The following is a 13,171-nucleotide window of genomic DNA, read 5'->3' as shown; positions in this document are numbered from 1 at the left end:
TCCATCTTTCCTGTCCAATTGCCAAACGAGACCAGAGGAAACAGCAAGCCCAACATGTCCAATCCAGGCCTGGTCGACAACTCGCCCTTCAACGCCGAACCCGCCGCCCCGATTTCCACTGCCTCCAATCTGATTCTCATCGACAACTACGATTCATTTACCTGGAACGTCTACCAATACCTTGTCCTCGAGGGCGCAACCGTCACTGTCTACCGCAACGATGAAATCACTCTCGACGAATTGATCGCCAAAAACCCCACTCAGTTGGTCGTCAGCCCCGGTCCCGGCCATCCCGAAACAGACTCAGGCATCAGCAAGGATGCCATCCGCCACTACGCTGGCAAGATCCCCATCTTCGGTGTCTGCATGGGAGAACAATGCATTTACTCCGTCTTTGGTGGTACTGTTGAGAAGACTGGCGAGATTCTGCACGGCAAGACCTCGCCTTTGCGACACGACGCCAAGGGTGTCTATGCCAACATCCCTCAGGACATTCCCGTCACCCGCTACCACTCGCTCGCTGGTACTCATCCGACCCTTCCCGAATGTCTCGAGGTCTCTTCTTGGATCGATGTTGGTCCTGATGGTGGAAAGGGTGTGATCATGGGTGTGCGCCACAAGGAATACGTTGTTGAGGGTGTGCAATATCACCCCGAGAGTATCTTGACTGAGGAGGGAAGACTACAAATCAAGAACTTCCTGTACATGCAGGGTGGTACCTGGGCCGAGAATGAGCGTCTGCAAAAGGAGACCAAGTCAAAAGCACAGCCCGCAAAGACCAACGGTCAAACCAAGGACAAGCAGACCAACATTCTCGAGAAGATCTTCGCTCGTCGCAAGGAATTGGTTGCCGCACAGAAGGAAATCCCTTCGCAGAGACCCATCGACCTCCAAGCCGCCCACGACCTGGACCTTTCACCGCCACTCATCTCCTTCGCCGATCGCCTGAAGCAATCTCCGTACCAGCTGTCACTCATGGCTGAGATCAAACGTGCTTCTCCTTCCAAGGGCATAATTTCAATCTCGACATGCGCTCCTGCTCAAGCTCGCATTTACGCTCTCGCCGGTGCCAGCACTATCTCCGTCTTGACAGAGCCTGATTGGTTCAAGGGCAGCATCGATGATCTCAAGGCTGTTCGTCAAGCTCTGGCTGGTATGCCCAACCGTCCCGCCGTTCTACGCAAAGAGTTTGTGTTCGACGAGTACCAGATCTTGGAAGCCAGACTGGCAGGAGCCGATACTGTTCTGCTCATCGTCAAGATGCTGGATATCGAGACTCTTCACAGACTATACAAGTACTCGCAATCTCTTGGCATGGAGCCTCTGGTTGAGGTCAACAACGAAGAGGAGATGAAGATTGCTGTTGATATGGGCTCAAAGGTCATTGGTGTCAACAACCGCAACCTTACAAACTTCGAAGTCGACTTGGAAACCACCAGCCGCCTCATGTCGCTTGTTCCCAAGGAGACCGTCGTCTGCGCTCTCAGCGGTATCGCTGGATCTGAAGATGTCGTTCCTTACCAAAAGAACGGTGTAGGTGCTGTCCTTGTTGGTGAGGCTTTGATGCGCGCAAAGGATACCGCTCAGTTTATCTCTGAACTACTTGGCGGCAGTATCAAGTCTCCTAGCAGCAAGTCTCAGAAGGCACCTTTGGTCAAGATCTGCGGTACTCGCACTCCCGAGGCGGCAAAAGCTGCAGTCGAGGCCGGTGCAGACTTCATTGGTATCATTCTGGTCAAGGGTCGCAAACGCTGCGTATCCAACGAGACTGCTCTTGCAATCTCAACAGTCGTCCACGAGCTACCTCGTGTCGCATCAAACTTGGCTGTCACCGACGAATCATTGCCTGTCTCGGCGTCAAACTACTTCGACCACACATCAACATACAACTTGAAGCACCCGCGACATGCATTGCTTGTCGGTGTCTTCCAAAACCAGCCCCTCTCATACATCCTCGAACAACAAAAGCTTTTGGATCTTGACATTGTGCAACTACATGGGTCCGAGCCTATCGAGTGGGCATCATTGATTCCTGTCCCTGTCATCCGTGCCTTCCACCCTGGTGATGCAGGTCTTGCTACTCGTGGATACCACACCCTGCCTCTTGTCGATTCAGGTGCTGGTGGCTCTGGTGAGCAGGTAGATTTGACCAAGGTGCAACAACTATTACAAAAGGACAGTGGCCTACGGATCATGCTTGCCGGCGGCCTCAACCCCAGCAATGTTAAGCAAGTGTTCAGCGGCCTTGCCTCACAAATCAGCCAGGTTGCTATTCTGGACGTTAGCAGTGGTGTCGAGGAGAACGGCGAGCAGAGTGTCTCTAAGATTCGCGAGTTCGTCGCCGCTGTCAAGGCTGGTCCTTGATCGCACAACGAAACAACAAAATAGACAAATTACAACTTCTTACTACTTCATCCATTTACCTATTAAAACAGCTTGTCCCATACACTTTATTACACCTTCTGTCCACCGAAATTTGATATCAGTCAATATAGATTGAGCCAGCTTCACTTATTTCTCAATCGAGTCGGTGAATAAGGCCTCATCTGCCAGTTCACACTCACTCGGCTTCAACTTGAAGATTCCTTATCCGGCAAAGACATAAAAGTCTTCCTCCCCTTCCACCTCTCCACCTTCTCTCCGTCTTCCTTCACATCATCCAGTAACTATCATCCATCCTTCTTACATCATCCACCTTCCTTCCCTCTTCTTCTTCTACATCAACATCAGCTTCCGGATTCCAGATCTTGACTCACGTCACATCATCACAAGATCTATCATCAGTTCCTTCCAATTACTACCTACTCAGCCAGCAAGACAACATGGCCCCTTCCAAGCTCAAGAACATGGCAATTTGCTTCTCTGGCGCCTTTGATCACCCTGAATCACAACTCAGAAAGTGGACCGAGGCCAACGGCGGCGAGTTCCATCGCCAGATCAAGTCAGACACCACTCACTTGGTCACTACCAAGGCCAACTGGCGCTCGCGCGTCCCCGAAGTGAAAGCCGCTCTCAGCAAGGATCGCTCTGTCAAGATCGTCGATTATGAGTGGTTTGACGACAAGCTTCGCCTCGGTGGCCGTGTCTCTGAGAACAAGTACCTCTGGACTACAATCGATGAGGAAGCTTTCAAACAACAGGCCAAGGATGAGAGAGCCGCCGGGCGCGAGAAGAAGCGTATCGAGAAGGAAAAGGAGAAGAAGAAGAAGGACAGCGAACGCATCGATTGGAGCGGTGCCCTACTCCAGCACACCAATGTCGTTGCCAGAGTCGAGGACTCGGAAGACAGCGAAGACAGTGGAGACTCTGCTGGCCGTGAGCTACAGGAAGAATTTGCTAGAGGTGTGAAGCAAGCCAAGGAGGACTTGATGAGCGACAATCACCATATCTACATCGATCAGACTGGTTTCTCGATGGACATCACCCTCACCAAGGCCTCGGTGGAACTCAGCCATATGGACAGAGCTCAAATCACTGTAAGTTGCTGATTTTACCCCTGAATCCCTCTCTCCAAGCGCCAGCGGACCCTCCAGATCAAGCTGTCAAAATGCACGAAGCTTTTCGATTACACCCAAGGGTCCAAGGAGAGCCCCAGCCAACTAGTTTTGGTCACTGTAACTAACACCCCACTTTCACAGCTGTACGAAACCAACGACGTCCCCCACACCTACGCCGTCGCCGCCAAAGTCTCCGAGAACGACCCCATCGACCATGGCTTGACCATAATCATTGGCGTTAACTATGCCACCGCCTTCCGCACCTTCCGCCACAACTTCCAAAAGCTCGCCGGCTTCGAGTGGAACAACCGCTTCGAGAAGTCTACCGATAATGCTACCCTTGCACCTCTACCTCGCCCCAGATCCGACTTCATCGTCGCCGGAAAGGGCTCCCCTCCTGGCAAGCTGGCTAAGAAGGGCAAGGAGAAGGCAGGAGAGCCCGAAGAGCCTACCTCCGAGCAAGTTCGCGAACGCCTTGAGGCTGCCTTCATCAAGCAGAAGTACAGATATCGCCTTCCTGACGCTGGAACTCCTCGTGGTACTATGATCGACGGCAGCCACTATAAGCACCAGAACAAGAAGAGTGTCTATGAGCTGTTCGGCAAGGCTGCTGATAGAGGCGCAGAAGCTATCAAGATCAAGGAGGAGGCCAAGGCAGAGTCTAAGAGGTTGTTGAAGAACCTCAAGAAGAGACAGGGACCTGTTGAAGTTGTGATCATCGATTCTGATGATGAGGAGGACGACGACGAGGGCGAGGAAGACGATGAGAGTGATGGTGAGGATGAGGAGATGGAGGGTATTCAGGGCTATGTCGCTGTCAAAGCTCCCGCTGCTGGCAATGTCGTTCCCATGGACCTTGATGGCCCTGCCAGAGTGGAGGAGGACTACACCATGGTCGATGCTCCTAACACACAGATCTGATAGACTCTTACGAAGCACTAAAACGACCTCTGCCGGGTCCAAGCCTCATCTCAGCCGACCAAAACCCACGAGTCGAGCCACACGGCCACCACGAAGGCATTTGAGCCACGATGACAATCTTCAAACTTCCTCGACGACCTTGGAATCTTTCTCGGCGACTTCAGTATTCAATTTTGCTCGGCTGAGCGACTTACTATGATCTCACTTTTCTTTCTCCATAAGGGGGTTTCCAGAATTTACTTAGCCTCAATTCGAAACCCTAATCTTTTTCGACCGGTCAACTTGCTACGATATCCTGATTTTCCTTCTACACAGAGGGCGCTTTTGAGGTTTTCTTTGGCCCAAGTCTGAGCTGTCTCTTATTAGACAATGACCCCTCTCTAGTTTAAGACAATCAAATCTCCTCTTCTTAGCAGTCTCTGAAGCAGTTTTGGGGACTCAAAAAGACACCTGAGCATTATCAAAAGTCTTTCTGCAGGATCGAAAAAGGGAGATTCGAGGGTATTCCTTTTCAACTATTTTTCCTCATTCGAAGCTTTCAAGGCTTTCAATTCATGCATTTATTTTCTGACGTTTTGACTTGGTGCAACGTGAGGCAGAGGATCGTGTAAAACGGGAATACGGTAATTGTCACCTCGATACTGTCTCTAGGGTGATGTACCTCAAGTCTTTGTGTATCTCGGACCCTTTGGGGTCAGCCCCCCCACTACAAGGTTCGTTGCTAGAATTATTGTGCCCGTCCAATCTTGGAGAAGTCTAAGAACTTGGTTGTGATTGTTGATTTGCAAAGGTATTTGAAGTAGCAGGAAAACGCGCCCGATGTGTGTTTGCTTGTAGAGGGTTGGAGCCGTGGAAATATGTATAAAGGTCGGAAGTGGTATGTTGTTTGTTTCAGTCCCTCTAGTTGCTTCTCTCGCCGCCCTTTGCAGCTCTGAGTTCGTCCATCTTTGCGACGCGCTTCTTGAATTCTTCGTATTGGCACTTTTCGTACGAGTGTCTCTCGTTCTATAATCCGGTCAGAACATGTCCAGAAGTGAAGAAATCGGTCGTATGGAGTGATTGGAAAGGTGGCAAGAAGGGAGTCATCGTACCTCGCACTTCCAGGGCAGGTAGTACTCGTTGTGTCGGCAGCGGTTCAGCGGGATCAAGAGGTGGGCGCAGGTGTCTCTGTAAGGAATGGGAAGACGGGCGTCGGACATCTCCTCGCGCGAGGCAGCTGTGAAGAAAGAGAACAATCAGCATATATTCTAGCAGTCCAATTGAGCGTAGCGGTGTATAGAGCGAATGCGAGGTGTAGGTGTTTGCGCGCGAGAGAGTCGAATGGATGCGGGCGCAATTGGGAGGTGGTAGTAGGGCGTTCACGTACTGGTTGAGGGACCAGCCTCGAGGCCGACGGCATGCTTGATTGTCTCGGTGATGGCCATGGTTGTGTGTGTGGAACTGGATTGTCTCTTCAGCAGCTCGGTATTGCTATGACCAAGGACGTCGTCGCATTGGCCGGAATGAAAGATGCCAAGGCCCGAGAGATTGATTAGATTAGATTCAGAGCGACTTCCTTTCTGCTCGCGACGCGTCGTCCCAGACAGCCTCACCGTGCTTCGTGTCTCTTACGTGTTGGCCAATTGCATGTGCATCGGTACGTTGCTATTAGCATCCGACAACACTGACCCTGCTCCGACTTGCTAAATGGACTTTCTAGACAAGCAATCATTTCTCTCAGCAATCAATCTGGCTGTATCTCAGCGTCGCTCCTTCTAGCTCGACTCTCACTCGCAACCTCGCACTCCCGCATCTCTCTCGCGCAACCCCCTTCTTTACTCTAGCCGAGCATGACGGACAATCGCATCTACTCGGCTACTTACAGCAATGTGCCCGTCTATGAATTCAACATCGAGGGCAACCATGTCATGCGCCGTCGCTCCGACAACTGGATCAACGCAACCCACATCCTGAAAGTCGCCGACTTCGACAAACCCACCCGCACACGTATTCTTGAAAGAGAAGTCCAGAAAGGAACTCACGAAAAAGTCCAGGGTGGTTATGGAAAATACCAAGGCACATGGATTCCCCTACCCGAGGGTCGCCAATTGGCAGACCGCAACAGAGTGCTCGATAAACTGAGGCCCATCTTCGACTATGTACCTGGCGACAGGAGTCCACCGCCTGCTCCGAAACACACAACCGCTGCTTCCAAGCCGCGCGCTAACAGGAAGCCTGTCAATCGAGTGCCCGCCTTGTCGCACATCTCCGAAGACTTTGAGATGCACCATCATTCAGAAACTCCGGACAATGTCACAGTTGCTTCAGAATCATACATGGAGGACTACGGATACCCACAACAAGACTCGCGCAAACGTAAACGACCAGAAGATGAAATGTCGCTCGCCGACCAGCACCATCAGTTGTGGGCTGAAGAGCTGCTCGACTATTTCATGCTGCTCGAATCACCCAACGATCCCTTCCAACGTCCTCCTGTACCACCGAACGACATCGACCTCGACCGACCGATTGACGAAAAGGGCCATACTGCCATGCACTGGGCTGCTGCCATGGGTGATTTGGCTGTAGTCAAGGATCTCATCGGTCGTGGCGCCAACATCAATGCCATCAGTCTTAATGGGGAGACGCCCTTGATGCGCGCTGTCATTTTCACCAACAACTACGATAAGAGTACAATGGATCGTCTTGCTGGCTGGCTCGTGACGACTGTCCCGTTGGTCGAATGGTTTGGAAGCACAGTCTTTCACCATATTGCTGGAACCACCTCATCGAAGTCAAAATACGCATGCGCTCGCTACTACCTCGATTGCATTCTTTCAAAGATGGCAGAAAACTACACACCCACTGACATCGAACACGTCCTGAACATGAAAGACCGCAACGGCGACACGGCCATCCATATCGCTGCCAGAAACGGCGCGAGGAAATGCGTGCGCAGTCTCATCGGACGACACGCTTCAGTCACTATCCAGAACGATCTCGGCGAGACAGCAGACGACTTGATCATCCAATTGAATCATCGTCGCAGAGATGGCCGTCATCGCGCCATGTCATCCTCGCCATTTCAACTCGACTCTGCCTCTCACAATCTTCTGAGCGCAAACCTAGATCCCACACTCGACACGCCATCATCGCGTAACCATAACCCACTCCTCGCCTCGGCGCCATCTCAATCACTGATCCCAACCGCGAAACCACATCATACATCTGAAGCCGCCTCTGCCCTCACAACACAGATATTCCCTCTACTCTTGTCGAAATCAGAAAAACTGGCTCAAGCCTTTGATGCCGAGATGAATGAGCGCGAGACCGATATTGCGGAAGCAGAGCGCGTGGTTCAGCTTCGGACGCATGAGATTGAAACGCTGAAGAAGAGTTCCATGGCCCTTGCTATGAGCGATCAAGAAGACGAGTATGACGGACGTCTGGCACGACAACTCGCAGGCTTGGTAAAACAATGCGAGTCTGTCATCGAAGACGAGCAGCGAGAAGAATTGACCTCCCTCTTGTATCAAATCTCTTCTCAGCAAAGCCAAGACCACGATATGGATACTTCATACCATCAAACCGATGAAGGAATGGAAAAATTGCAACTGTTGCTGGAAGTCAAGAGGTTGAAAATGCAAAGACAATATTTGGTCAAGGAGGTTGTTGCTATGCAGAGCGAAGCGGGCATGGGCGATAGGCAAAAGGAATATCGAAGGTTAATTGTGGGGGCGCTGGGGGTTAGGGATGAGGATGTTGATGCTATGGTCCCGGAGATTGTTGGTGAATTAGAAGAGTGGCAGGGAATTGAGGGGGGGGTGGTTGGAGTCGGAGCGTGAGCACTTTCCGGAAAGGGACGAGCCAGAAAAGGACAGGAGTACAAGAGGATGTAGAAACATTTCGAGAAGCAAAGAAAGCTCAAAGGGCGTGATTTGCTTGTATACATAAGAAAGGGTTCCTTTTTCGAATTCCCATGTACCTACTTTTGTTCCAAACATCCCTCCAGCTCACATGCGGTGCCATTAACAGCCGCACCTTATCCTCCACCATTTCTTCCTACCTGCTAATTTTTTTCTAGGTTGATCATTTAGCTACTTTCATTAACTATAAAGTATGTTATTGATGTAAATCTTATAATCTAATTTCTCGTTCCAGCTTCCAAGATGTTATTAAATAGGGTATATGTCTAGGATAGAGTCGGAAGCAGTTGGTGAGCTACTGCTACATTTTATAGCCTTTATATCGTATCTGGATAAGCTGTATATCTGCTTAATACATAATTGGGAATATGGATAGATAAGAAAAAGGATCAGGGTAAGCATCCGCATTAAGCCAAAAAGAATTGGTCAGCCAATCACCACCATCGGCATGTCACTGTGACGCGTGATGGCCTCCACTCATAAAAGAGTGACGTGGTCGAGTACCCTCACTGTATCACTCGACCAGTCTTCGTCCTACGCGGCAATAACATGTTCCTCATCATTCCCAAATCTCGTCAGCAAAAAGAAACATCTCGAATCATAGGCACAAGTGGGGAGCGCGAAGATGTGCCAGAGTCAATGCCAAAACACCTTCGAGGTCCGACCCGTGTTCAAAACGCGTGCGATGAGTGTCGAATTCGTAAGATAAAGGTAATCCTACCACACTTGCAGCCAGGGGCAGAAAGATCCGGAACTCATCAAATTCTCAGTGCAATGGTCAAAATCCTTGTGGTCGCTGCCGATCGCGTAATACTGTTTGCGTGTTCAATTTCGCAGAAGCAAAGAAACGTCTCAAGGGGCCAATGACAGCCGCCCAGGCCTCTACGCTGGAAGCACAGCAAGCGCGTGTTCTGGACGCCCTCAAAAACATGTCGGTAGTAATTGACAGGCTTGAGGCATCCTTGTCGACGGCAACGGGCAAAGAAACGATAATGGAGCACGACAGAGAGCTTGGAGCTCGACTTGCAAACGCCGAGCAAGACAGTGGATATGACTTAAATGCTATCCTCGAAAAGTACGCACCCATCCGCCAAGTCAGCAATAACGATTCTTCGGTGGACTTGGATCATCTTGAAACCGGCGAAGCTCGCAGCAAACGACAGCGTATCAGTCATCCAGAAAACTCAGGATCCTTGAACCCGGCGATTGGTCCGTTCGATTTGCCACAAACCCGGACATGCGACAATCTTACACCTTTCACATACGAAGCGTTCTCGCAGAACAACCTGGGAGATCTGGCCGGCAATGTCGACAATCCTTTTGAACTCCGCCCTCTTGAGCAGATGAACCCTAGATTTTGCAATCAGATGGATACACAATACCCACACAACACGCATGCATCATGTATCGCGCCTCCAAGATCCACAGACAGATCTCTTAATCCCCTGGCGTTCTCCATTACCGATCGCAGTGAAGAGTCGAATCCGAACTGTGACGCGAACCAACCCGGTGATTCGACGGTACTGTCACCGTCTCTAGAAACCTTCTTTCTTCAGTGTCAAGACATGGATACGCTTATAGAGTCGATAGACTGGGACATGAGTCGTGCAGTTTCTGCACGTTTACTCAAGGATACTGAGAAGTCCTCTTGAGGCGGACGACAGAGGAGGGAAAAAGAGCACAATGCTAATAGCAATATTTTAATGGATATTTTCGAAGTAGAGATTCGAAGATGTGTTCGAATGAACAACTATTTTGGCCTGGTCGTCTTGTTTGGGGGCTGACGGTGTTCATCGTCGGGAAGAGAAAGGCTCTTTATGCTGTCGCGATGATGAGTCCATACAAGCCCTTGACCCTCCTCTTGTATATGGCCGAGGGTCCTCAAATGCCGACCATCGGGCCAATGGAGTAATCAGGCACGCCACGCAATTTCAATCATTCGCTTGAGACAGTGAGACTCATACCTCCATCCGACATGAACGCTGCTCGATCTGCAGCCTTGACCACCACTTCTCGGTTCTGACCGCGGAGAGCCCTGCCCTTAGCGCTTCCGTATCCTCCGCAATGGAAGATCAACGCCGTCCCGACCGACACGACGCCTCGTGCCTTGTGCCTTGTGCCTAGAACATGCCTACCGCTCAAAGCATGATACATTGCTCAATACCAATAAGAACTCCACGAAAAGACCATGGCTTCTGGCATGCAGTCTATCGAAGCACATCATCCCAAGTTTTCCGTAAAAGCTGATCCCTTCTCGCACATTTCGCAGTATCGTCATGCCTTGTGGATTCCCCTCATTCTTCCAGAGATTCATCGACAGACTGAGGACTGGCAGCGATGTTCATGTTAGTATCCCGTCTACGCACGAAATCCCACCTACTGATGGCCGAAAAAGAATGATTCATCAGCCTCCGAGCCAGACCCGCAGCGCGGTCTCACCGAGATCTCCGCTCCTCCTCCAGTTCAGAATCGCGACGAAAGTCCACAATATACACAGCATTTCCTAGAGGACAGGAGCAGATGATTGTAACCTCTCCAAATCAGCTTCTCATGTATGCTCGATTTATGGTGGGCTTCTGTGAGAGCGGCAAGTTCAGATCCGAGCTCGTGGTATATGGAGCCGGTGGTGTCGGTCTTGATTGTTGTCCTTCAGCTATATTCAGCGCAGTCATATTTCGCAGCGAATGGTCAACGCCAAGAGATTACAAGGATCAGGGTCTCTATCTTGATGACACCCTAGAATCTGCTGACTGTCTGTAATGAATGCAAAATGAATTCCGCATGGGAATTGAGTTGTTATGTCGAAAGACATTACTCTGCTGTACTTCTAATCGCATCTCCACCACAGCTGTGTGAAATCCATCACGGAACCGGAAATTCAATGACGTCGTCACAAGTGGATAGTTTTGCAATCGATGTGGACGAGAATTTCCGTCATCGGGCACGTGATAGGACGTCATGCTGGGGAGCAAATGGCCGAATACTGGATCCGAGGGTGTGATGGAGGTACACGCAGCCCCAGAGATTTCGGCATTGACGGAACGATCTAGAGCTAATGGAAGTAATCTTCGGCTCGCTCGGTCGGAGTGGTGCCCCCTGTCAAACGAGTCACCGGGCGTAGGATTGGCACTCTTGCAAAAACATGGGCTATCACTCCAGCCGGGACTCTTTACTTCTGCCTTTGTGTTGTGATCTGTTGTCATCTCCTACATGATTAAGGACAAGATTCAGTGGCCTACGCTGCAGACACAAACGAGGATATGTATTCGAACCTTGACGAGATTTCTGCTCCAGAGCCCGTACAGAATCTCGACGATTCACACGACACCTCAGGTGGCGTCTCGAACACAATGACTCGAGAGGACGACGATGGATACGAGAACCTCGATGAGCTTGCCGACCCAGCTCCAGACCAGAATCCAGAGGAGCGTGGAACGTATCGACACAGCAATCTGGAGGACGAACGAGAAGGACAGCACAACAGTTCTGGTGACCGATCGGCACTGAACTCGACCAAATCGAATCAGAGTTCATCCAGTACCCTGGGCCAAAGCACGCCCACTACTTCAAGATGGTTCACAGAATTCACGGTCTGGTCTTATCTGGTTCTCTTCTCGATACTTGGAACCCTTGCCAGACTAGGATTACAGGCGCTCACAAGATATCCAGGAGCTCCAGTACCCAATACTGAGCTCTGGGCCAATGTTGGAGGTAGTTTCGTGATGGGATACATCCGAGAAGATAGGCTTCTGTTTAGGAAGCACTGGGCCAACGCCAACACAAGCCAGGAGTCTTCAAGCACGCGCGAAAAGCATTCCGCTGATCAGGACCAAGGGAAGACCGTCGAATCTTTCATGGCTGCGAAAGCCACCGTTCCGGCCTACATTGGGGTTACCGTTGGTTTCTGCGGATCCTTCACCTCTTTTTCCTCGTTCATCCGAGATGTTTTTCTTGCGCTATCTAACGACCTAAACACTGCATCAATCTCGACGATGGCCGTAACTTCAGTTCCAAAAGGGCGTTCGGATGGTTACAGTGTCATGGCTGTGTTGGGTGTACTGATCATGGAGATCTCATTGAGTCTGGGTGCGCTATCTTTTGGTGCGCACATGGCTACATTTCTCCATCCGTTCGCTGGCGCTGCTTCGAGCATAGATCTCGAGAAACATCTAGATGGACTTGCAATCGTCTTTGGGTGGGGTTCATGGATCGGGGCCATAATCATGGCGATTCTGCCGCCTGATAGGTTTGGCAGCTCGGTCGAAACCTGGCGCGGTCAAGTTCTGTTTGCTCTCGTCTTCGCACCCTTGGGTTGTTTCGCTCGCTTCAGGCTTTCTCTATGGCTCAACGGTCGATTCAAAAGCTTTCCCCTCGGTACATTTGTAGCCAATGCTTTTGGAACCCTTATACTCGGATTGTGTTACGATCTCCAACACGTCGCTCTTCCTGATGCTGGCGGTCTTGCGGGCGGAGGACTCACTGGGTGCCAAGTCTTGCAGGGAATCCAAGACGGGTTCTGTGGTTGTCTAACGACCGTGAGCACATGGGGTCTGGAGCTGAAGGGTCTTCGAAGAAGCCATGCTTATTTTTACGGAACGATTAGTGTTGTTGTGTCGCTGTTGACGTTGGTTGTCGTGATGGGGACGGTGAGATGGACCATTGGCTTTGCTGCACCTGCTTGTAAGATTTAGAAGATTGCATTGGTGCATATGACAGGCAAATCACCATAGTTAAGCTCCACGTATAATCAGGTGAAACGAGTAGAGCGCAAATTTCCATGTCTCGTTGCCCCGTCGATTTTTGTGAAGGCTGCAGGCTCTGTTAGACGTAGGTTAGAAAAGCAGGCAG

The 13,171-nt window shown here is 50.7% G+C and overlaps 6 protein-coding genes across 6 annotated transcripts; 5 read left to right on the top strand and 1 right to left on the bottom strand.

Moving 5' to 3' along the window:
- Positions 1-54: 54 nt before the first annotated feature.
- On the top strand, positions 55-2,364 carry M438DRAFT_371840 (uncharacterized protein; the record flags this gene model as incomplete). The annotated part of the gene is made up of 1 exon (XM_029908297.1): positions 55-2,364. The coding sequence occupies one exon, from the start codon at positions 55-57 to the stop codon at positions 2,362-2,364; it is 2,310 nt and encodes a 769-aa protein (XP_029763593.1).
- Positions 2,365-2,822: 458 nt separating this feature from the next.
- On the top strand, positions 2,823-4,418 carry M438DRAFT_267445 (uncharacterized protein; the record flags this gene model as incomplete). The annotated part of the gene is made up of 2 exons (XM_029900186.1): positions 2,823-3,476; positions 3,639-4,418. 2 exons carry the CDS (start codon positions 2,823-2,825, stop codon positions 4,416-4,418), a joined length of 1,434 nt encoding a protein of 477 aa, XP_029763592.1.
- A 900-nt stretch (positions 4,419-5,318) lies between these two features.
- Positions 5,319-5,842, bottom strand: M438DRAFT_331931 (uncharacterized protein; the record flags this gene model as incomplete). The annotated part of the gene is made up of 3 exons (XM_029903444.1): positions 5,319-5,423; positions 5,510-5,634; positions 5,785-5,842. The coding sequence occupies 3 exons, from the start codon at positions 5,840-5,842 to the stop codon at positions 5,319-5,321; spliced, it is 288 nt and encodes a 95-aa protein (XP_029763591.1).
- Positions 5,843-6,057: 215 nt separating this feature from the next.
- M438DRAFT_342592 (apses transcription factor) lies at positions 6,058-8,292 on the top strand. Its single transcript, XM_029904798.1, has one exon. The coding sequence runs from the start codon at positions 6,248-6,250 to the stop codon at positions 8,240-8,242; it is 1,995 nt and encodes a 664-aa protein (XP_029763590.1). The 5' UTR covers positions 6,058-6,247; the 3' UTR covers positions 8,243-8,292.
- Positions 8,293-8,872: 580 nt separating this feature from the next.
- M438DRAFT_352245 (uncharacterized protein) lies at positions 8,873-9,975 on the top strand (the record flags this gene model as incomplete). Its single annotated transcript, XM_029906781.1, has 2 exons — positions 8,873-9,023; positions 9,056-9,975. The coding sequence occupies 2 exons, from the start codon at positions 8,873-8,875 to the stop codon at positions 9,973-9,975; spliced, it is 1,071 nt and encodes a 356-aa protein (XP_029763589.1).
- A 1,293-nt stretch (positions 9,976-11,268) lies between these two features.
- On the top strand, positions 11,269-13,101 carry M438DRAFT_342589 (uncharacterized protein). Its single transcript, XM_029904797.1, has one exon. The coding sequence runs from the start codon at positions 11,584-11,586 to the stop codon at positions 13,012-13,014; it is 1,431 nt and encodes a 476-aa protein (XP_029763588.1). The 5' UTR covers positions 11,269-11,583; the 3' UTR covers positions 13,015-13,101.
- Positions 13,102-13,171: the final 70 nt, after the last annotated feature.

The sequence above is a fragment of the Aureobasidium pullulans genome (genome assembly GCF_000721785.1).
Source record: "Aureobasidium pullulans EXF-150 unplaced genomic scaffold scaffold_3, whole genome shotgun sequence".
Lineage (NCBI taxonomy): Eukaryota > Fungi > Ascomycota > Dothideomycetes > Dothideales > Saccotheciaceae > Aureobasidium > Aureobasidium pullulans.
This window is presented reverse-complemented; position numbering and strand designations above follow the sequence as displayed.

Excerpts from the sequence above, each read along its gene's own strand:
- M438DRAFT_342589 (XM_029904797.1), top strand. The coding sequence starts at position 11,584 with ATGTATTCGAACCTTGACGAGATTTCTGCTCCAGAGCCCGTACAGAAT.
- M438DRAFT_342592 (XM_029904798.1), top strand. The coding sequence starts at position 6,248 with ATGACGGACAATCGCATCTACTCGGCTACTTACAGCAATGTGCCCGTC.